Genomic DNA, 24392 nt, shown 5'->3' on the forward strand with positions numbered 1-24392 from the left:
TTAATAATTTATACGTAGATTTATTTTCTATAAACATAGATATACAAGCTTGTGTATCGATAAATATATATATATATAAAAAAAAATTAATATATTAAATCATGTACAATATATAAAAAAAAAAAAGAAAAACTACCTAAGAAACGAATGTACAGGAACGTCGAAAAAATAAAAAACCGAAGGGCGATTAACAAAATTGATTATATAAAAATATTTTTTTACAAAAAAATTGATCGGCTGAACAAGTTCGTTCATTCCAGCGATGATGATGACGGGGGTTAAAAGAAAAAAAAATAATAAAAAGATAGACAATATAGAACCTCTCGAAAATACGATTTCTGTGTGACTTAATTGTAACGAAAAAAAAAAAAAAAAAAAAAAGGAAAAAGAAAAGGCCCTCGTATCTCTCATGCAACATTTTAGTTTTCTTCTCCACCTTCGCCACCTTCCGTAGAATCCATGCCAACCTCTTCGTAGTCTTTTTCTAAAGCAGCAAGATCTTCTCTGGCTTCGTTAAATTCACTTTCATCCATACTCTCTGCGACGTACCTGCGAAAAAATCAAGAAAATAATATAAGTAAGTATATATATTTTTTATAAATATGTACGATAACACAAGAACATCATATTACGGTAAAATATAATTACCAATGAACAAAAGCACGTTTGCCAAACATAAGATCAAATTTTCTATTCAATCTAGTCCAAGCTTCAGCGATAGCTGTCGTATTAGCTAACATTGCCATCGCGCGTTGAACTTTAGCTAAATCACCACCCGGTACCACAGTCGGTGGTTGATAATTGATACCTACCTAAAAATGTATTAAAAATAAAAGTTGTAGACAAAAATGGATCTTGATTAGAAAAAGAAATATTAAATATTTAACCTTGAAACCAGTTGGACACCAATCGACAAATTGTATAGCACGTTTAGTTTTGATAGTCGCAATGGATGCATTCACGTCCTTTGGTACAACGTCACCCCTGTAGAGTAGGCAACAAGCCATATATTTTCCCCTACGTGGATCACACTTGACCATTTGCATGGCTGGCTCAAAACAAGCAGAAGTTAATTCCATGACAGTCAATTGCTCGTGATAGGCTTTCTCGATCGAAACTATTGGGGCGTAGGTGGCCAAAGGAAAATGTATTCTAGGATAGGGTACCAAATTCGTTTGGAACTCAGTTAGATCAACATTGAGTGCACCATCGAATCTGAGGGATGCTGTGATCGATGATACGATTTGACCGATCAATCGATTCAGATTCGTATAAGTTGGTCTCTCGATATCCAAATTACGTCTACATATGTCATAAATAGCTTCGTTGTCGACGAGGAATGCACAATCGGAATGTTCCAAAGTAGTATGAGTTGTTAAAATTGCATTATACGGTTCGACAACGGCTGTTGAAATTTGTGGGGAAGGATAAATAGCGAACTCTAATTTAGCTTTCTTCCCATAATCCATCGAGAGTCTTTCCATTAGTAAACTGGTAAATCCAGAACCGGTACCACCTCCAAATGCATGAAAAATTAGAAATCCTTGAAGGCCGGCACACATATCAGCGATTTTGCGTATCCTATCCAACACCAGGTCTACGATTTCTTTTCCAAGAGTGTAATGGCCGCGTGCATAATTGTTCGCAGCATCTTCTTTCCCGGATATCAATTGCTCCGGATGAAAGAGCTGATGGTAAGTACCAGTACGAACTTCGTCTGAAATGATATATTGATTTTTTATTTTAATTATATATTATTTATAAAAAGAAAAAAGAAAATAAAAGTCTGAAAGGTTTTCAAGTTCTACTACCTATTACGGTAGGTTCAAGGTCGAGGAAAACAGCCCTAGGAACGTATTTTCCGCCCCCAGTTTCACTGAAAAACGTTTGAAATCCTTCGTCATTCGTACAAGCTGTTGCTGGAAGCATTCCATCGGGTTGTATACCATGTTCAAGGCAATACAATTCCCAACATGCATTACCCATTTGTACACCACCTTGGCCGATGTGGATGGATAGCACTTCGCGCTAATTGGGAGAATTTGTTTTTTACTGTTTTTTTTTATCTTTAAAATTGATTTCTAAACAATCTTGAATTAGAATATATGTAGGATGTGTTAATGATTATGGAAAGGATATGAAAAAATCGTTCGAGCAACGTTTTAATAGAAAATTATATTTGTAAATATTGAGACGCTTGACTAAACTTTAGATATCGTAAAATTGTTAATATATTTTTTACCATTTTGATAGTTGTTAAATGAAATCGTATTGGAACGAACGAACGATGTTAAGTTTCGGATGTCCAAGCCAGACTGTTCAGTTGTATCATGTTAAACAAATTTTGTTTCGGTTGCCGAGAGAAATACCGATAGTGTTGTGATTTTTCTAACTGGTGTAACGATTGAAATTAATCTTACATTTTTTTTTATTTATAATATCATATAATATATATATATATATATAGTTTAATTTGTGACATAAGAAAAAAATTGATAAATTATATTTTTAATTATAATTTTGTAATTGTACGAAATTGCTTAATATTTTAAGTTTAAATCGACAGTAGTAAGAGACAAGTACATTAATATTTATAATAGTGATTTATAATCGTAAAAAAATGGTTGAATTTTTGTCTAACGAATACTGGCCCTGTTGTGCAATTTTTTCATCAGCCTCAAAACAGACGAGGTGGCCGAGAGGTTAAGGCGTTGGACTGCTAATCCAATGTGCTCTGCACGCGTGGGTTCGAATCCCATCCTCGTCGATCTAATTTTTTTGTACTTCTTTTAACATTTGCTACTATAATAATATTTCCTACACCTTTTTTTTATATTCACGATTATTTATTATTATCATTATTATTATCATTCAAGCTTCTAATAATATTATTAAAGAATTAATATATGAAGAATGGTTTTTACGAAGCTTTCCATTACTTTTAAAACACATGCTGGCCCATGGTTAAAAAGATATAATAAAAAAACGTTACAATTCATTTTTTTTCAATCGGTAAAATATATTTTATTATTTAAAAAATACAATATATCTTATATTTACATTAATCGCAGCCATGCAATGATATTGTTATTCAAATTATGTTAGATCTTTTGCGTACACATATTCTCATATAATATATTCGTATTACATTTAATAAATACGTGAAATATTCTATATAGCGTTAAAAAATATACATAAAAAAAAATATGTAAGGCACTAGTATCCCTGATTTTAGTTACAAGTCGTCGTACAAACGAGATTAATGGCAGTGAACAGATTAAAAATTATAATCTTTAGTGTTAGATCATTAAGCATATCAAATATTTTTTTATATCAACGAGCACGTGAAATTTTTTTGCTTTTATCATTCTCAATTGGAGGTGGCGGTCCTTTAGCGTTTTGATGTCGACTGTAAACGCTATAAAAGAAAATAGCATATTTAAACATCGTAAATGGTTGAAAGATTTATAAATATTTGCCAAATTGATTACACTTACTATTTATATGTTTCTGAACGAATATAATCTATTACATGAGAAATACCGACTTGTAACTGATCTGCGATTGGTGTTACCCAAGGATTAAATTCCATTCTAAATACAGCTTTGTTGCTCACTAAATCCAAATTTCCTGTTTGGGAAAAATGTAATATATTTTATTTGAGACATAGAAAAAATGATTATATAATTTTTCAAAATGTTTTCGCATACCTAACTCTGGAGGTAAAACGGTTAAACGATTTCCTTGTATATACAATTCTCTTAAACGACTCAATTCTCCAATTTCCTTTGGTAATTCAACTAGATCGTTTTCTCTTAAAACGAGCTACAAATGAATAAAAGTGGAGGAATATTTGTTAAGTTCTTTTATCATTTGTACTTCATTCACACTATAGACCAGGCTTCGGGGTGATCAGTAAAATTGATTGAATCAAATGAACGCAAATGACCTATAAGAAACTTTCTCACATATCTGATATCGATGAATATGTCGTATTAATTTTTTTAACACATTGTAATAGGGGGGAGGGCATATATTAAAACGTTTTTTGTATATTGTTTGTAGGAGACATTTTTTTACATATGATCGGCATAAATGCGAAAACATATTTTTTAAAAGAAATTATACAAAATAGTATCATTGATAATATTACCATTATTATATTTTAAAATATATAAACTATTTTTTGAAATTCTATTCAGATGCAATCAAGTTAATAATAGCCCGCATACAATGTGTTAATACATTAATATAAGTATTCATATATTATGTATATTGCTTTTGATATATAAATAATAAATTAATCCTATATAGAAAGAGTTTATATTAATTGTAGTTAATATAATCCAGTCAAGGGGCTCAAAGATTTATTATAAAAATCTCCTCAAAATTGATTTTATCAAATTCTAAATGGCAAATTTAATTGCAGGGGACTGTTCTATAGTACGTATAAGTATAAATATCATCTTACAATTTGAAGATTCTTTAATTGTCCAATTTCAGGTGGTAGATACTCAAAATCATTATCAGCCAGGTAGAGAGCTCTCAAAGTTTCTACGAAATTAATTTTGGCATTGAATCTTCAGAAGTTTTCACAGGTATCATATGCATTGTACATTACCGGTTAAAAATTCAATCTTACCCATCATAAAGAAATTTCCAGGTAAATTTTTTTCATTTAAATTGTTATAAGTTAGATCCAAAACTTCTAGTACTGGAAAGGCACCAAACCCACGAGGTAATACATCTAATCTGTTCATTCTATAAATAAAAACAATAAATAGATTTATTACATTTAGAATAAAAAATAGAAGAATGTTATTATTGGCACGTACCCCACGTTAAGGATTCTTAATTTTGGCATCTGAGATAAAGAAATAGGCAATTCGGTGATATGATTGTTAAAAAGATTCAATATCTCCAAATTGACTAAATTAGCCAGGCCTGGTGGTACCTCTAAAGAATATAGTAAATTACAAGACTATTTGAAATGGCATTGATTATAAAATTTATTTCTTACCTTGTATTTTATTATGGCTCAATGATAATCTGGTAATATTGATCATATTAACTGCAATCGATATAACATAAGATTAAATTTATTATTTAACTATTAGAAATAATACACGTAATATATAAATACAGATATAAATAGATTAACATATTATATGAGGATTATTTTTAACTTGACTATATTCGAATAAGATTTTTAAAAATCGTTCACATATTTTCTTTATATTTTTTTTAAACTGCGATAATAATAATATTTTACAACGTGATATCGCTCAAAAGATGTCTTTGCACATAAACCAGCGCTATATATAAAAAAAAACGGATCCTACAAATAATTTGTTAATATAAAATAAATAGAATGAAAATTTTTTTTTCGGGAAATTGTCAACAATTTCAAATTTGGCGCGTGCGCGCAGGAACGCCCACACGATGAGCAATGACACACGGCCGTTCCCAAACTCGTTAAGACGAAAAAAGCAGTCACAACTAGTTGCCTAATTTGGCAAAAGAGCTTATGGGTGATACAGTGTGGAAAGACTCACGCAATCCTGGCATCTCCTCGAACGATGCAATGCCCTTGTCGACGAGATCCAGTTCAGGATTTCGGATTTCTCGTGCTTCATCGAGCACTTTCTTTGCTTTTGACATCTTCCCGGCAGGAATACACGATACTGGTGCTTGATTCATTGCGCGCGCAATCGTTTCCGCACCACGTCAGAAAGTTTTAAATAAAACCATATGTAATGACTTTGTCGCTGCTGGAGCTGTGACTATTCACAATTCCTTACTTAGGAACTTCCTAGGTATATTACCGTTATGGTTAAATTCTATTTCGCGTATGCGCAATGGCTTTTTATCTTGATTGGTCAAACCATCACGCGGTAAATTCAAAATCCTTTTTTTTTATATTTCATCGATATCATTATAAATAAATACATTAATATTCTATTAAATTTTCAAATCGTTGATGTATTCTACGATAAATAGAAAAAAAATGAATTTTTTTGTTATATATTAATACTTCAATTATATGAATTAAAGTGGATCTCAATTAATAGTTAATCCAAGTTCATTTAGCACGTGTATTGTTCGTGGTGATAGGCATATTTGGTTTATAACTTCAACGAAGGTTATATTATAGATCGTCAAAAAAATAAATTGTATATTAATTTACTGTTCGTTAATTTAAACTTGTCGTTATGACACAATTTGGAAACGTGGTATGTATATTTTAAAAGATAAAATTATACGATTTTGGGATGCTACATATGTTAACCTATTTAAGAAAAGTGTAATATGAATAAGATGTTTAAGTATATGTATATATACATAGATTAACATTTAAATTTAATTCTAAGGATAACATTATTTTTGTAGACAGCTGATCAACTGTTAGCTGGCTCTAGTGTACTTTCTAGATCCGCAGAAGAATTTGAAAATGATGTGAGTAAAATTAAATAATGAAAATAAATTACTTTTTTTAAAATCTTATATTTTTTATATTTATTTCTAGCAATCAGTGGAAGCAATGTGGACAATGAAAGCAATAGAACACGCAGAAGTTTATTTCAATGTAGGTGATATATTTTTTTTTCAAAGATGAAAAGGAAACAATAGCTCTTTTGTGTTTTAGATTTTATGTTCTGTTGATCCTAAACTTCTGAGACTTACACCTCACGATGATCAAATTTATAAAACATTTCGAGAAACATTTCCAAATCTTAAGGTAGATAAAATAATAGAGGATGAATTTAAATCAGAAGAAGAAAAGCAAAAGTGGCGTCCCTTTTGTGAACAATTCAAAGGTACAGTAGAGGATTATAATTTTGGAACATTATTAAGAGCAGATTGTGAAGGAGAATATTCAGAGAAAAACAGTATATTAACAACAAGAATTCAATTCTACGCAATTGAATTAGCAAGAAATAGAGAAGGTCTCAATGATGGTATACGAAGCAAATACAAAAGAACAAACCACAATATTTAGCTTATAATAATTATATTCTTATGTGGAATTTACATTACAATGAAATTAAAAAAAGTACATAATTTTTATACATTTATCATTAGATTCTACATTTTAATAAAACATTATTCATTTATCAAAATTAGGAACAGAACATTTTATTTTGTACAAATTTTGCATTACAATAATATATAAAATTTATTCCGACTTTTTCTGTTTCTTTATTGCTAAACTAATGAGAGGATTTAATGCACGTGCTTGATGTCTTGATTTCACAGGGGTAGCAGCAGTTGACGCTAATTCTCTATTGAATTTTCGTTTCCTTTTTCCCATTCCCATTAAACCTTTTAAAGTAGATGGTACTATATATTCTGGTACATTCTTTAAATGAGGTTGCAATTTTACTGTATGTAAAGCTTTGTCTTGACGTAATGATTGCAAATCTTTTGGATAATCCTCGAAATAAGTTTTCAATTTTTCGCAGTTCAATATTTCCTGTTTAATTTCTTTCAAACGTGCTTCGCGCACAGCTATTCTAGTTACAGCTTTCCATGCATCTTTAGAACGATATCTAAAACCTTCGACTTCTTCTAATTTAAATTGATAAGTTTTAAACAAAGTATCTTGACCATAGCATTCCTTCAATTCTTTTTCTACTGCTTCGAGTAAAGGTCTTTCTCTTATTGATATGAAACTTAAAACTGTTCCTTCATTCTTTCCTCGTGCTGTACGACCAGCTCTGTGTATGTAAGAGTTAACATCAAGCGGAAAATCGAAATTAATTACATTTGATACAAATTGAAAATCTATCCCTCGAGCTACACCCGATTCTTTATCTTTTCTTCTCTTTCCTTTTTTGACATTTGCTAAGTGTTCCTGAAAAAAAAGGAAATGCATCGATAATTAGAAAAATGATAAACTTTAAGTTATCGTATGAAATATATTAATTACCTCTTCTAAAGCTTTCTCATCGGATGCAATTATTATGTCATATATTCCACAATTAAACTGTGTAATAGCTCTGCATCTAGAAATTGAAGGTAATTCAGAATTAAGTACGCAAGTTGGTATTCCAAATTGTTCCAAAAAGAGCTTCAATTTATAACATCGGTCAACAGTATGTACAAATATAATAGTTTTCCCTCTGCAAAAATAAAGAATTTGTTATTCAATGATTTTCTTTATATAATTGTAGTATATTCCCTAATAAGTACCTAATCAAATGTAATTTCAATAAAGTGTATAAAATAGCAGCCTTATCATCTTCTTCCGCAGCTAGATCGTAATGTGCTAATTGTGTTGGTGGAGCTAATGGAGGTTCTTTTAATTTTAAAATTGCTGGATTATGTAAAACTAATTTTTTCAATACCAAGACATCTTCGGATAATGTTGCAGATGCTAACGTAGCTTGATAAATTCTTGGCAGATAATTCATAATCTGTTTCACTTCTTTTTCATAACCAAAGGAAAAGACCTATTAAATAAAAGAAAAATTTAATATTTAGTATATTAATATAATTTAAATTATATTAATATATTATTTTTACATATGAAGTTCATTCTTACCAAATCAGCTTCATCTATTACCAATGTTTCCAGGCTATGTATTAAAGAAAGATTTCCAGCTTTTAAATGTTGCAACAATCTACTAGGCGTAGATACAACAATATCTGGCATTTCTAGTAATAATGATTTTTGAGCATCAAAACTAATCGGCGGACTAATATTAATAGATCGTACATCTTTGCCACATTTTATTGTAAGATCTATGAGCACATCATAGATCTGTTTACTAAGTTCTTTACTAGGAGTCAGAATCAAACCCTTAATTTCTTGCTTTGTTTGAGTTTGTTTATTAGACAATATCTTTTGTATTAATGGAATTGCAAATGCAGCAGTTTTACCCGAACCAGTTCTAGCTCTGATTAAAACATCTTTCCCTTCCAATAATAACGGTATTGCTTTCTCCTGTATTGGCGTAGGTTCCATCCAACCTAATTTGGCAACAGCCTATAAAATAAATAAAATTAGAGATCATAAATAAAATATAAAAAATGGATCACATTATGCGTGTTCGGCCGAACTAAGTCCTTAGTAAACTTAGTAAGTTACTAAGAGTACTGTGCTAAGTTTTTGGCCGGGACACAAAGAAACTTTCTTTATGCCGCCATTATATAGATACTAAGAAATTTTTTATGCCGCCATTTTATTTAATATTTCACAGCTATTGTAGCATAAAATTTTGAATTTTTTAAATCTCATTCATTACAATAATAAGAAATATTGCCAACACACGAGAAATTTTTTGAACATAAACAAATAGGTTAGGACAATAGTAGCAAAAGATAGTGTGTCCAGGCAAAAATCTGCAGTGCTGAGACACTCAGAACAAAATTTTATTTATTCTGACTAACTTAATAAGTTTACTAAGGACTTAGTTCGGCCGAACACGCCTATTGAAGAAATGTATATATTAATTCATTAAACATTTTTACACTGCACCTAACAAAACATAACCTCTAAAGCGCATTTTCTATATTTCGTTAGCTACTTACCTTCAAAATTCTATCATCTAGTCCATATTCATGAAAATATGTACAATTCTCATCTTCATTTTCTTCAATTAGATTTATTTCAGTCGAAGACATGATTAATAAATATTATAAAACAAACTAAACAAATTTGTAGGTTAAGCACGTGTGTTTACATCAAAGAAGACAGAAGTACATACAACCTCGCAGGGTAGCTACATGTGTTAAACTAAAGGAAACAGAAATACATAGAAGCTCAAAAGTTCCATTTTTTATCTACCTAGTTTCATTTTAGTTACTACCGGGACCACCAGGGGCAATAGTACATACTTAACGTGATGTCGGTACAATACTATCAAAGAACAATACAACTATCAAAGATAGGTACAATCTATCAAAGAACGGTACAATCTATCAAAGAATACATTCTACCTACAATCTACACTATCGCCCACAACAATCTACCTACTATCGTTTACTGGTGGTCCCGGTAGTAACTAAAATAAAACTAGGTAGACAAAAAAGGGGACTTGCGAGCTTCTATGTAATTCTGTATTCTTTGGTTTACAGCACGTTACATGTAAAAGGCGGTAAGATAGAAAATTTCCTTAACGACATTAAACACTTGCATCAACAGTTTGAATTGATTAATCTTGCTGAATATAATTAATGACTTTACTTATTCTTAGAATACTTTTAAAGAATGAAATATTAATCAAAAGTAAATATTTTATTGCAAAATAATATATAAACAAGAACATTAAAACGTAAAACAATAGTACAAATTAAAAATCTACAAAAAATCTTAATATGCGATATCATATGGTGAAGTTTAAAATAAATGAATATTAATAAATATAAATTATTCGTCTCGTATTGTTACAAATAAACAGTAAATAACCAATCAAAATTACAATCACCATTTAAGGTAGTACATCATTCTCCATTGGTCTAGTGAAAAGATCCACCAATTGTAAGAGCACACTTTTTAAAATTTCGAAGAAGAAACTTTCTTTCGGCATATTATGGAGAAATAAAAACCGTGATTTCGAATACTACAATAACAAAAAAGCATCATTCCGTTTTAAAAAATATGCAGGAACAATTTCGAACTTCGTAGTTCGTAGTAGTAGTAGAAGAAGAAGAAGAAGAGGAAAGAAGAAATAATTCCGAAAAAGTGCTACAAAATTCAGGAATTCTCTTGCAGAGAATAAACTTGAAATAGAACAATATTGAAAGCAAAAAGCCAGGTATAATAGAATATTTGAAAAGGGTTTAAAAATAACACTTTAAGGATGACAGGATGACAGGACAAATAAAAAAAGAGTAGGGATAAGAGATAGAAAAGGTCCGTGTCCTAAGGTATAAAATCTTGGGAAATGTTGATCAGGTAAAATAACGAAAATCGTTTTAGAGCACATGACAAATCGAATTTACGTATATAGAGGAGAGTATATCGAGGGAAGAAAGAGGGCGTTGCGAAAAGATAGGGGGTACAGTATCAATGGCACGGGTTGAGAAAGACCACGTCCCTCAGTCGTAGGATGGCAGTCAGCGCGTGACGATTGTGGTGGATGAACGGGAGCATCGTGCTAACACATGAAAAGAGACGGATGTTCGATATCGTTCGCAGCCGCGTTTACGCGCTGTCACATGCGGGAGAGTGCTTCTATGTGTGCCTCTATGTGTTATTACGTCGTGTGCGTGTGTGTGCGAGTGCGTGCAAAACGACAATAGCCGAATAACGACGAGACGACGACGACACAATACGACGAAGAAACAAACGGTTTTAACGTCATTTTTAACGTTTAAGCAAATTGGGCTTATCAGAGAAAAGTAATAATAATTAACAATAATAAAGGTATAACAAAAAGAAGAAAGGCTATCGTTATAGAACATTGTCTCTTGTCAATGTCAATCGTTGTCATAACGTGACAAGACAGATAAGATAAAAAGGAAAAGAAGATTTAAAGAAGGGAAAAAAGGAAAAAAGAAAGAAAGGCAGGAAGAAAGAAAGAAAGAAAGAAAGAAAGAAAGAAAGAAAGAAAGAAGGGCGGTTTAATGGTTTGCAAGCATCGTCGATAATACGGTCGCATCGCGAAGGAAGACGCGCGCACGATCGCCCCCTCGCGTAAACGAACGCTACGCCCTATTCGTCTCGTCTTTCCTCTCGGCTCGTCTCGTCGAAGGTCGGCCGACGTCGTCGCGACGGACCGCGCCGACGGATAAAACGTTTCGTCGAAGAGCCGTGGGAATCAGCCGGCGGAAGGAACAGCGCTGCGCTGTGTGTAGTTTTATACTCGGAGAGAGAGAGATAGAGAGAGAAAGAGCGAGAGAGAGAGAGAGAGAGAACGATCTTTCGCGAGGACAAAGACGAAGGAAGACGAGATGCTTGAGGCTCGTACAAAGCTTTCGTCTGGACGAAACGGTGAAGGGTCCCTTTGAGAAAAAAGGAGAAAACGTCGGAGGGAGAAAGAGTTTTAGAAGAAAGGAGGTGGAGAAAGAAGAAAAGGAAGAAGTGGAGAAGAGAAGAGAAGAGAAGAGAAGAGAAGAGAAGAGAAGGAAGAAGAAAACGTAAGAACGTGACGTTGGATTGCCGGTGGGCGAGGCAAAGAGGAAAGGACCGAAGAGAGATAGATATAGGCTCACTTTCTCGTTGGTTCTCTCCTTTGGAACGCGAATTTTTTTTTGTCGAATATGCGATAACGCATGTACCGACTTGGTAAATCTAACTTTCCACGAGGAGGAGGGCTTTCCTCGGAGTTGGATATACGTTGTTGGTCCAACCCTTGGGTATCACCCTCCTGACGTGACATAGATTCAACTTTGCTGTCGTCTACGTCGTTGTCACCGTTTACATCCCTAATCGTTGTCATCATTGTTGCACTCGAGTGCATCCTGATAGACGAAAGAAAGAAAGAGCTAAAGGAACAAGATTTGAAATTTCTTCAAGTTTCTCGCCGAAAGGAATCTCGGCATTGTCGTCGTCGTCGTTGTCGTCGTCGTCGTCGTTGTCTTTGTAGTCGTTGTAATCGTAATCGTTACGGCCACGACGATTCCGCGAGTATTAGGCAGGCCGCGTGGGCGGAGGGTGCCTTTGTGGGTGCCTCGGTGGACTACGCGCGGAAGGTGACACCGGAAGAGGAAGAGAGGAAAGGAAAAAGAGAGAAGAGAAAAGACGAAGTATCGTTCGTCGTTGACACGATGAGAGCATAGCGAGCAAAGAAGAGAAAAAGGACGCGCGAGCGCGCATTGTCCTATTCCCTTATTTTATATATATATATATTATATATAAATATATATATTATATATAAATATATATATATATATATTTTCTAGCCTCCTCCAGCTCCTTCAGATAGGGATCTCCTTTTCTCTATCTCCCTCTTTTCAAGATGGCCGCCGCTTGCTACGAAAAAGAATCGGTGGTGGGTGGTACTACGATGCATGGCCACGGTCATCACCATCATCACCATCATCATCATCATCACCATCATCATGCCGTTAATTCGAATTGCGGTACGCCCGGGCAGACGGTTCTACCGGCCGGCTCAAGCGGTATTCTCGACGCCGTAGCCGCAGCTGCTGCTGCTGCTGCTGCCGCCAACGGACCCGGCTCGAACTCGACCGCTGCAAGCGGTGGTACCGGCACCGCGGCGACGGCTGCAGCGGCCGCGGCCGTAGCAGTAACCACTTACAAGGATTACAAGGACTATTCCCAGCCACTTCACGTCGATTGCAGCGTCGAGTACGAACTACCGAGCCAAGCGAAGCCACCGCCCGGTGGTGGCGAGCCCCTGCTCATGATACACCCCTGCTATTATCGACGAGCCGAACGAGAAAGAAGAAGTCCCTTCGTCAACAATCTACCACCACCGACGAACACCCACTCGATATCCTCCTCCTCTTCCTCGAGAAGGATCTCCAGGCGTACCACCGCCTCTTCAGCGACTTCGGCAGTCGCTGCGGTTGCCTCAGTAGCAGTACCAGCCACCGTCGTATCATCCGTCTCTACCTCCACCGTTTCCTCGAGTTCTGCATGTACCGCCGCGATGGTTGCACCTAGCACCGAGGCTCTCGGGACGAGCCTTATATCTTCGACCAACGGCCAGATGTCTTCAGTCGCCGTAGCTGCCTCCTATCGAGCCGCACTCAATGCCGCTGCTGCGGTTTCTCAACAGCAGGCTCAACAACAACAACAGCAACGACGTCACCAACATCAGCAGCAGCAACAACAGCAACACGCGCTTCACCACACTCAGCATAGAACACATCCAACTCATCCGCTGCACCAACAGCAACAACAACAACAGCAACAGCAGGTTCAACAACAACAACAACAACAGCAGCAACAGCAGCAGCAACAACAACAACAACAGCAACAACAACAACAGCAGCAGCAGCAGCAATCTCAAAATTCGATTACGCCGACAACTTCGGCTTCCGACCTCATTTCTGCCGACGAAAAGGCAGTTATATCAGGTATTTATCAACACTACTTCCGGGCGATGCGAGCCCATAACCATCAGCATCGACAGCAACAACAGCAACAGCAGGTCCAACAACAACAACAACAACAGCAGCAGCAGCAACAGCATCATCATCATCGTACGCATCAACTTCATCAACAGCAACCTCACCAAAGCGACAGAAGTTCCTCCTCTTCGTCTGCCACGTCAACGACCACTTCGGTATCCGGTATCCTACGGCCAAGTTATCAACAAGCGTATAGCGTATCGACCAGCTCGAACTCATCGAGTCATCATCGTTCAGTTACGGCGTCCGTCCTAGCGCATCATCCTTACAGGCGACCAACCTCGACATTATTATCGCGAACAACGTCGCATCTCGGGCAGCAGGCTTCCTCTTCTTCCTCTTCCATAAACTCGTCCACCATCAGTGCTTCCAACGGCGTCACGTCCAGTGCCGTTTCTAGCGTGTACGCCGGTGCGATACATAGGCATCACGCGACCTCATTGCATGCCCTTCAAGCAGCGGGCTTCTACGAGACGCCCGGTTATCACGCTCTCCTACCCCAAAGCTAGACAATCGAGAACGGCTTCTCTGATCAGCCAATGCGTCGTTCATTCGGAGAATCGATCTCTCCTTTCGACGCCACTAACCTCTTCATTCCGGTATCGTGAAAAGGTAATCACAAAGTTGTCCCTACTCCTTCTACGCAGAAGAAGACCCAACCCTCGTCAGATCCTACCCTCTTTAACGTTTCACCCTTGTCAACCTTATATTCCTATCTCGTTGTAATTTTCCAGGACGGAGAGCTTAAGTTCACAACAGCTGGTGATGGTCGACCGGGTAGACGGAAAAAAGATGACGTGTAGTGTAAATGTCCTCGAAAATGTTTAAAAAAAGAAAAAAAGGAAGAAAAAGAAAAAGAAAAGAGAGAAAGAGAAGTAATGTGTTATAGCGGGAGACAGCTGAAATGGTTGACCCTGTGGATCGAACGTTTCCATCCACCTGCAGTCTTTTTCTATCTCTCTTTCTCTCTCTCTTTTTCTTTTTAAACATCATCTTACTCTATTGGCATGTCTCAGGTACTTGGAAGATGCTGTTTGCACAAGAAAGAGGAAGAGGGAAAGAAAGAGACCTTAGGAAAGAGAATTCTCGTTGAATCTCTGGCAAGCTTTTAGCTCGCGGCCCCCCACCTATATACGTATACACATCTCTTCGTTCTGTGTGTTATCCGCTTTGAAATTCGACGTGCCGTCACGGCCGAAGACCGACGACGAATATCCTCGTCGTTCCACGAACACGGTAATCGTGTAACCGTATCGATTTCCATGGCTTAGGCAGTATTTCCACCGGATTTCGCTCGGTCTACTTTCGCACAGAAATGATCGGTCCCTTCTGTCGTCGTCGTCGATGAAATTCCTGAACCTTCTATATTCCTTTCTCCCCTCCTTTTTCTTTTCATTTTTTCCTTTTCGTTTCAATTTAAATCACGATAAAGTCTTTTCAATCGAAAAAAAAAAGATTATCGAGATTCCTTCCTTCGTTCGAAGATTTTATCAATTTTCAATCGACTTATATAAAGATTCGTATCTAATAATTTACAATATTTCGATTAATATGTAATTATGATTAAAATACTATTTAACAAAGAAATACGTTAAAAAAAAAGAGTAATTGCAAATCTTATAAATAAAATAAACTACATACAACCAAGTCGATCAACAATTTTTCGAAGAAGTAGTATAGGAAAAAAAAAGAATAAAAGAATATTGCGAAATGAAGATAGAACGCGTGCGTTCTAAACTGCTACTAAGCAACTTTCAGAATTCTTCGATCGGTTTCTAGGAATCGATCATGCTAGATTAGGGCGGCGAGGGGGGGCATGGGGCGGGGAGGAGGGAGGTAGGAAAGGAGTGGAGATAGATGGAAGAAGGTGGAAGAGGAAGCTAAAGTCGGGCTTCTTTTCTCGACGTGTGCCGTTCGATTTTTAGTCAGTAAGAGAAAGAGAGAAAGACAGAAGGTTTCTAGGAGATAGAATAAGCTTGTATAATAGTATAGAAAGGAAGGAAGGAAGGAAAGGAAGAAAGAAAGAAAGAAAGAAAGAAAGAAAGAAGGAAAGAAAGAAAGAAAGAAAGATAGAAAGAAACTCAGACAGAAAGTAAGAAAGAGATAGAGAGAGAGAGAGAGAGAAAGACGAAAAGGACCGCGGCTGCGCCGGTGGAACGTCGCAGCAGTCAGTAGGTACGCCCGCAGGCATCCTTATCCGTTCTCCTCGCTCTACCAAGACGACGTATCTCCCTAGAAAGCCGAGACGGTCTTGGATTTCTTCCTCCACCTCCTCCTCTTCCTTCTCCTCCTCCTCCTCGTCTTCCTCCTCTTTGCTGTTCCTGCTCCTCTCGCTTCTCTTGCTCCTCCTTCTCCTCCTCTTCCTTCTTTTCCTTCTCCTTGTCCTTCTCTTACTCTTCCTTCTGCTCTTCTTCAGCTATCTCTTTCTCTTTCTTCTTCTTCTTCGTCTTCTTTCTTTCTTTCTTTCTTTCATTCTTCCATTCTTTTTTTCTTTTCTTCTTCCCTCCGTCCTGCGCCCTTTTTCAAAGAGCGCGCTCAAGGAGAAACGGACGGCGGGGACCGTATTTCGTTACACGGTAACGATCGATCAACGTGACCGCACGACCGCACCGACGGTATGGCTGAGCCGAGGCGAAACCAGACGAGAGAAAGAGAGAAAGAGAAAGAGAGGCAGAGAGAGAGAGAATATACTGGGCCCCGACAGGAAGGATAGAGAGATGGAGAGATGGGGGTGTGGTTGAAAGAAAGAAAGAGAGAGATATATTATTGATGCAGATAGAAAGAGCGAGATAGACGGATTCAGACAGACAGAACATTCAGGCAGACTGAAGATAGAGACATGTTCAGGCAGCCAGAGATAGAGAGAGAGAGAGGAGGGCGGGAGAGAGAAAGACATATTTAGATAGAGGAAAGAGAGAATTTATCAAAAACGAAACCCAGACGAAACCCAGAGCTTCCTGAACTCGGCATATGCAACAACTTTGTATTCCAAAAACACCAATCGCATCCTCCTTGCACTTGCGGCACGGGGTCTCTCTTTTGCCTTTCAGGATAAGAAACGTGACAGCGCGTATTATATTCTTTTTGCTATTCGAGACGTACTCCTTCGTATCAACGCAACGCCGTTTCCGTTGGCTTGTCTTTCTCTCTCTCACTCTCTCTCTCTCTTTCTCTTTTTCTTTCACTCGTTCTATCTATCTGCCTGTTTGTCTGTCTGTCTTAGTGTCGTCAACAGTTCGGTTTTTGCTCGATCGGAGCGGTAATTTATCGATCGTTATATACGTACTCTTCTCATCTTCGTGTATGTTTATCTATGGGTAGTGTGTATGTGCGTGCGACTACGTAAAACGCGGTAAAACACATGGGTGGCGGTGATGGTGATGGTAGTGGGGTGGTGAGAGACTTTTTCTCGGATCTATTACGTTTTCACTGGCTTCACGTTTTCTACGAGCTTATCAATGACTATAAAGAATGGAATTTCCTATCCAATAGCGTAATTTTTGTTTCGTTTTTTTTTTCTTTATAATATATTTTTAATATATATATATTAGGTTGTCCCATAAGTTTTTTCCGTGCCACGCTATGTATGACCTCGAGCCGGATATGTTCGTAAGCGTGCAGGCTTATCTATTGTCCGTTTATGGGAATCGATTTCAATCGTCTCGCAGCTTTGTCAAAGTACGTTTCGTTGGTGACAAAGTTTCTTTTAAAATAATTTTCTAAGCCGTTCAATATGGATAGCCAAAAGAAGCATTTGCGGCATTGTTATGCTTCATTGCTTTAAAATAGGTAGTAGTGTAAAGGACACTGCAGATGTCCTTACTACGATTATTAGAACCATGTCCTTACTACGATTATTAGAACCATTCGCAATTGGTTTAAAAAATGTAGAGCTGGCAATTTTGATTTGAAAGATGAAGACTGCAGCGGCCGCCCAGCAACGACGGATACGAACCTCATCAAGTGTACATTCGCTGAAAATCCGCGATATAGTGTACGCGAAATAGTGGATCCCACTAACATTCCCAAGACAACGGTACATAATCATTTAATCAAAATGGGATATGTGAATCGGTACGAACCGACGAGGTGTCGTTTTTCATCACGACAACGCAAGACCGCATGTTGCGTTGGCCGTAAGATTGAAACTCTTACAGTTTGATTGGGACGTTCTACCTCATCCTCCGTACTCCCCAGACCTTGCCCCATCCGATTATTACTTGTTTCTCTCGTTCAAAAATTCTCTCCTTGATAAATGTCGCAAATCCTAAAGCGAAATAAAAACGCACCTCGATGAATATTTTGCAAGTAAGTCTCGACAATTTTTTGGAAAGAGGACATAATGAGGTTTCCCGAGAGATGGAAGAAGGTAATAGAGCAGAACGGTTCATATATATAACACAGTAAATCAACCTTAAACAACAAATATTGTCTATTGATTTCGCATAAAAAAGAAAAAAAAAAGAAAGGAAGAAACTTATGGGACACCCTAATATATATTGTACTTTATTAATATTTTATATCGTAATTATTTATCGAAGATATATATATATATATATATTTTGTATTTAATCACCCTGATATCGTATTTTGTCGAACGTGCCTAAAATTTCGTTTCCCCATTTGCGAGAGGAATGGTGGTTAAGGTAAAAGAGTAGAAATAAAATGAAAAAATAAAGAGCAAAGAAGAAAAAAAAAAATTAAATAAAAATATGAGAAAGGAAGAAGAGAAGAATGAGAGAGAAAGAGAGATAGATAGAACGTTTCCATAGACGGCATGGAATTTCTGCGGTATACGCGCGCTGAACAAGGTCCGCTTTGTAGAAAGAATTCAAGTTGGTGTGGAGGGGTTGGTGCTGTAAAGAGGAGGACATCTAACGTTGTGTAAACTTCGAGAGGTTACAAGAGTAGCGCGGTAGAGACGTGACTGTAATTTCATTCAACCTCCTCGTATGTATGTATGTGTGTGCGTTATACGTCTCTATATGCATACATACATATAAAAGTAGTCTCTCCTCGCTAGAGTCATGCTCCGCGTTCTAGATCGTTGTTCGTTGATGCCACCAAAGATTTCAGTTAGAGATTCAGGCCTTTTCTACGTAAAACTTTTGAGGTATAGCGCGAAAAAATATATTGAAATAAACATTTATAGGGCAAAGAGGTGAAATAAGAAAAAAGAAGAAGAAGAAGGAGAAGAATAATTCGACTCCGTTTGATCTTTCTATTTGATTTTATTTTTTGTATTTTCTTTTTATTATTCTCTTTCTTCCTCTTTCTTTTTTTTTCATTCAAATCTATTTTCAAAAATAATTTTCGTATGTTATTTTTTGTTCACATGGTCGAACGTTAAAACGCTGGGTTTTAAAGTAAATTTGCTAAAAGCAACTATACGATATGGTTTTTCTTTGCGAATCACGCGACTAGGAGGAGGTACGGATCGGCCTGCAGTCTTACAATTAGTTAGAAACACGAGAGGAGGAATTGTTGTTACGTCACGGATATTGGAATCGTGTGCTGCTTGGTGCGTGCTCGCGAATAGTCACGTGCATGCAAATCGAATCGAAAGAAAGGAAAAGAGAAAGAGAGAGAATTATAGGTTGGAATCTTTTATTCAATTGTATCAAGATATTACGTATAATAATTAACAACAATAGAATTATAAGAGAGAGAGAGAGAGAAGAAAACAGAAATAGAGACAGATTGAATAAAGAGAACATCGTTCTTATCTATTATTTGAACACCCCATTATACGGGGAAGTACATTTATTCTAGCTCTCGGTTTGTTTTATTTTGTTTCCTCTTTTTCTTCTTTTTCCTTCTTTCTTTTTTTTAACGAGCCGATCATAACGGAGGGATGCATTTCCTGTTCGAAATCGAACGGGATGGCCGAGGTTAAACGTTCGTCCGCCGACATTTACTCGACGATGGAAGAAGGAAGAGGGAGCATTATCGTATCTCGTTGAAACCCCCGTTGAACTCGTTATATAATATGACGTCGACATTAGGCAATTAAGAGAGGAACTGTGTATGCACGTATGTACGTATGTATTTATGTATATATGCATGCATGTATACATGTTTCTCTATATATATATATATATCTAATGTACGTAGAAGAATAGACGTTTGTTGTTCGCAAAGGTTTCACAGTGGGTCGTGACCTCGACTTTGCCTCTTTACAAAACGTGAATAAGAGCCCACACAACGGGTTCCCTCTCTCTCTCTCTCTTTCTCTCTCTCTTTTTCTTAGAACTCAACGACGAAGACTCTGCATAACCATCCTTGTCATCGTTTTCGAGTTTCAAGTCTACTATCTCTTTCGCTTACTTTCTCCCTCTTTCCTCCCTCTATCTCTCTCTCTCTTTTTTCTGCTTTGCTACACTGACATATGTAAGAGGTTCACGTTTATGAAACGTTAGCTTCACAAGAGTTGCCTGTACGTTCGAAAATTTTCGTTTGGTTTGCGATCGTTTTGAGAAACAGACAGACGGATAGACGGACACAGAGAGTTAGAGAGATAGAGAGAGAGAGAGAGAGAGAGAGAGAGAGAAAAAGAGAGAGAGTATTAGCTTGAGATCGTTACAAAGTAAGCGGGGCGAGGCAAGTTGAGGCGACGGTGATGTACGCGGAGAACCGTAATGAGTTTTTGCGGCTGGTCTCGAAATTAGACGCTACGCCTCCGTCGAAAAGCATTTCGTTCCTGGCACTTACCCTCGGCTGGCTCTCTCTCACTCTCTCTCTCTCTCTCATGCTCTCTCGCTCTCTGTCTGTCTCTGTCTGTCTTTCACGTGGCGTAGCATTTCCGTCCTGCTGTTTTTGCTCGTCCGTAGGGAACGAGTCTCTCTCTCTCTCTTCCTCCCCCTCCCTCCCCCTCTCTCTTTCTCTCTCTTTCTATCTATCTCGTCGTTCGAAGCGTGGAAAAGCGCCGTCGGACACCGGGCATAATTATTTCAGTTTGCGAACGCTGACGTTGCACGTTATTCGAAACCTATGGTGGCGGTCGATGTTAAAGCCTCGAGAAAGAAGAAGGTATCGTCACGAAAAAAATTCCGCTTCCCTTCGAAAGGATACGCCCGATAATCACTATGAAATTTCACTTGGAACGATCGAACGTATATGATATATATATATGCTATTTTATAATAATATATTTGATATCGGACAACCATCTTGCTTGTCTTTATACTTTACGTTCTCTCTTGTATAGATTGTACATATATTTTATGTTTTACGTGTGTATATATATATATATATTAAATTTACATATTATTCTTATAAACGAAATTCAATCGGTTTCTAAGTTCTTCTAATTTATACAGTTTTAATATAAAGTGAAGAATTAATTATTAAAATATAGTCTTTTATTTAAATTATACTTAACTCGAATATTTTTACAAATAAAAATTGTCTGTCTTCTGTGATTAAAAAAAAAAAAAAAAATTAATACAGAGGACAGAAATGATTAACCATACAATCTTTGCAGTTTGGCAAAACGAATTTGAAATGATTTTTCTTTTAACCCACGTACACAAACCTGGATAATGCGATATCATTCGGAGCTCTCTCGTTCGAAGAATTTACGAATAAAATACGTGGACGTTTGAGGCTTCGAACATGTCGGATCTTCTTCATCCATATGTCATGCCAACATGAAACTCTTTTTCTTTCTCTCTCTCTCTCTTATACTCTTTCGTTCTCAGGACTGGGCTGGCCAACAACCGGTACTATCTTCTGGAAACGACAATGGTGGGTTTTCTCTCCCTTCATTCATTTTATACACCAACGTGTGCTTGTTCTCCTAGCCCTCGTGGAAAAAAGAATGAAGGAAGAGGGATAGAAAGAACAGTTAGCGAAGGGACGACGAAATAGAGGGACGAAAGAGAAAAGAAGAATGAACGAGGGCGTTCATAAAATCCGCGTTCTGGTTGCTTCAGAGTTCTAACGTTTCGAATTATCGAACGTAGAACTCTCTCAACATTGTTACCTTTCTCGTCATCGAGCTTACCGAATGTCAATTGGCAATCGATATATCCGATCGGCGATCGATGAACGCGTACCCACCACCACCTATCTCTATTTCCGTACTTACCTAATGCGATCGATAACTAATAAAAATCGTCTATCCGTCTCACACATATTACGTCATGGAAAAGTTGATTCTCAGCTAAGGTCGTACGTACTTTCTTCGATCGCTTTGTCTCTTTCTCTCCCACTCTCTTTCTCTTTTTGTCCTACTCTATTTATTACTTTCTTTATACCTTGTTATTTAAGGAAAAACTTTTAGAATATTTACAAATCCGCTCGAATATTGTACGTCTCTTCTTATAATATAATACTTCTTCATCCGTATTTTTAATAGTCTTTTAAACAAGTAACCACATATTCTATAGTAACCAATTTAAATATTTAGTTAGAATGAATAAACTTACTCTCTCTTTTATTATTATAAGAGAAAACAAAAGGAAATTAATGAAAAATTTGAATTATCGGGGTCGATAGGAGAGAAGGGAGGAGCAAGCTTTGACTTTTGTCAAAATACGAAGTAGAGAATTTTTTCACGATGATGGTGTATAGTAGCATAATAGTTATCCCGAAGAACAGGCTCTCCACTGTGCCGTCGATAATGGTACGCAGTGGGTCGACGTCGTTATGCATACAGGGTGCTCCCCTACTTGCTCTCGGAATGCCATTTCGGAAATTCTTGAATTATTATGCGCCACGGTCAAACGTTGTTCTTTCTCTTTCTCTCTCTCTCTCTCTCTTTCTCTTTCTCTATCTATCTCTTTCTCTACCTCTATATCTATCTCTCTTTTTATCTTTCTCTTCTTTCAAACGATCTGCTTTCAACTTACCCATTTATCTCTCCTCTTTTCATTTTTTTAGGCTACCAACTAGTCTGTTTTATTTATTTTTTTCTCCTCGTTCCTTTTTTTCCTTTTTCCTTTTTTTATTGCTTTTATGTTCCAAGTCAGTCTCTTTGAGAGTTTGTCAAAAGACATGTTCGAGTAACTTCGAATATGACGATAATAATGGCTTCTCAAGCCTTTCCGCAAAGTCATCGCCGTGTATGTCGTGCCTTGTATTTTGCCTTAAAGATATGTGCCTCCTCCTCGTCCACCACCTCCTTCTCTTCCTCCTCCTCTTTCTCCTTCTCCTTCTCCTCCTATTCATTCTCCTCCTTCTTCCTCACTCTTTCTCTATTCCTCTTTACATCGACGTTCTTCTATCTTTTTTCGACTCTTTTTAACTTACACGATATACACGACGACCAACCAACCAACCAACCAACCAACCAACCAACAACAACGGACGAGAACGACACAACGACGACATAGACGACGACGTCACGGTGGTACGCACGCGTAGCAAACCCACATCCGTTATCCAAAGGGGACAACAGCAGCACGCGTGTCGTCCAACTTCGTTTTCAACGCTTTCGAGAATATCGCTTAGCGATCCGAGGCCATATTTTACGTTTATCGTTGGCATTATATTTTCTCAAAACGTTGTACGTTATTTGCATCAGTCTCTTTCTCTCTCTCTCTCTCTCTCTCTCTCTCTCTCTATCCCGAAGTGCATTTATCAATGAATCCGCGTCAAGTATACGTACAATGGGTTCGAACTATTCGAAGAGTAATGTTAGATTTTGAAGGAAAAGGCCAACCCTCGTAATATCGGATACGGACGAAAATATATATATATATATGTGGGACATTTCTATTTTAACATTTTCCTTTATCGTTGCATCTCTCTCATCGTATAATACAGAATTATTATTACTTTATTTCTCTCTATCTTAATCTCTTTTGGATATAACGATATAAAGGTACCGATATTGAAATAAATAAATCTTATTACTTTTTCTTCTTCCCCTTTTATTGAAATGTTCATATCGATGTATTTTCAAGTTGGCGAGAATTCCTTTTAGCGCGTTTGTTCTATATCTAGAAGGAAGTACACCTTTATCCTGGAAAAGGTTTCGTCTGTCGTATCGCAAGCTTCGACCCAGATTTCAATCGACCTCTTTTTCTTCCTCTCTCTCTCTTTCTTTCTTTCTTTCTCTCTCGTTCATCCACATTCATCCCAAGAAGCCTCGTTACGATGCCCCTTCTTTTCTAATATCACGAGACATTCGCATAGTCTTCCTTGGATCAGACTCCGGTTCTCTTCTTCCTTACCTTTGAAGAATTTATACGTCTATCATTCGATTCCGTTTACCCTTTCTAACCCACTTTATATATAGACACATTCGTATCGCGGATCGTATTTGAGAATCTATTGTCGAATGTATCGACTTTCTTCGAATTGTTTAGATATCTCTCGTCATCATCTTATTTGATGTCTCG

General features: G+C 36.9%; 5 protein-coding genes and 1 non-coding gene across 6 annotated transcripts; 3 read left to right on the top strand and 3 right to left on the bottom strand.

The window, feature by feature from the left end:
* Nucleotides 1–419: 419 nt before the first annotated feature.
* LOC122517120 (tubulin alpha-1 chain-like) lies at nucleotides 420–2047 on the bottom strand. Its single transcript, XM_043635496.1, has 4 exons — nucleotides 1812–2047; nucleotides 888–1717; nucleotides 649–812; nucleotides 420–549 (listed from the first exon to the last, which is right to left on the bottom strand). Exons 1-4 carry the CDS (start codon nucleotides 1984–1986, stop codon nucleotides 420–422), a joined length of 1299 nt encoding a protein of 432 aa, XP_043491431.1. The 5' UTR covers nucleotides 1987–2047.
* Nucleotides 2048–2685: 638 nt separating this feature from the next.
* Trnas-gcu lies at nucleotides 2686–2767 on the top strand. Its single transcript has one exon. It is a non-coding gene; the product is annotated as a tRNA-Ser (tRNA).
* Nucleotides 2768–3029: 262 nt separating this feature from the next.
* Nucleotides 3030–5791, bottom strand: LOC122517121 (ras suppressor protein 1). Its single transcript, XM_043635497.1, has 8 exons — nucleotides 5556–5791; nucleotides 5021–5071; nucleotides 4836–4956; nucleotides 4643–4761; nucleotides 4472–4554; nucleotides 3711–3825; nucleotides 3498–3630; nucleotides 3030–3418 (listed from the first exon to the last, which is right to left on the bottom strand). The coding sequence occupies exons 1-8, from the start codon at nucleotides 5698–5700 to the stop codon at nucleotides 3334–3336; spliced, it is 852 nt and encodes a 283-aa protein (XP_043491432.1). The 5' UTR covers nucleotides 5701–5791; the 3' UTR covers nucleotides 3030–3333.
* A 296-nt stretch (nucleotides 5792–6087) lies between these two features.
* On the top strand, nucleotides 6088–7065 carry LOC122517125 (protein PBDC1). Its single transcript, XM_043635499.1, has 4 exons — nucleotides 6088–6233; nucleotides 6391–6456; nucleotides 6527–6586; nucleotides 6647–7065. The coding sequence occupies exons 1-4, from the start codon at nucleotides 6213–6215 to the stop codon at nucleotides 6998–7000; spliced, it is 501 nt and encodes a 166-aa protein (XP_043491434.1). The 5' UTR covers nucleotides 6088–6212; the 3' UTR covers nucleotides 7001–7065.
* A 70-nt stretch (nucleotides 7066–7135) lies between these two features.
* Nucleotides 7136–9721, bottom strand: LOC122517126 (probable ATP-dependent RNA helicase DDX56). The gene is made up of 5 exons (XM_043635501.1): nucleotides 9535–9721; nucleotides 8546–8989; nucleotides 8194–8453; nucleotides 7931–8123; nucleotides 7136–7855 (listed from the first exon to the last, which is right to left on the bottom strand). Exons 1-5 carry the CDS (start codon nucleotides 9625–9627, stop codon nucleotides 7178–7180), a joined length of 1668 nt encoding a protein of 555 aa, XP_043491436.1. The 5' UTR covers nucleotides 9628–9721; the 3' UTR covers nucleotides 7136–7177.
* A 1295-nt stretch (nucleotides 9722–11016) lies between these two features.
* Nucleotides 11017–16053, top strand: LOC122517127 (centrosomal and chromosomal factor-like). The gene has a single exon (XM_043635502.1). The coding sequence runs from the start codon at nucleotides 12906–12908 to the stop codon at nucleotides 14553–14555; it is 1650 nt and encodes a 549-aa protein (XP_043491437.1). The 5' UTR covers nucleotides 11017–12905; the 3' UTR covers nucleotides 14556–16053.
* Nucleotides 16054–24392: the final 8339 nt, after the last annotated feature.

Source organism: Polistes fuscatus, unplaced genomic scaffold (assembly GCF_010416935.1).
Source record: "Polistes fuscatus isolate 324 unplaced genomic scaffold, CU_Pfus_HIC Scaffold2, whole genome shotgun sequence".
NCBI lineage: Eukaryota > Metazoa > Arthropoda > Insecta > Hymenoptera > Vespidae > Polistes > Polistes fuscatus.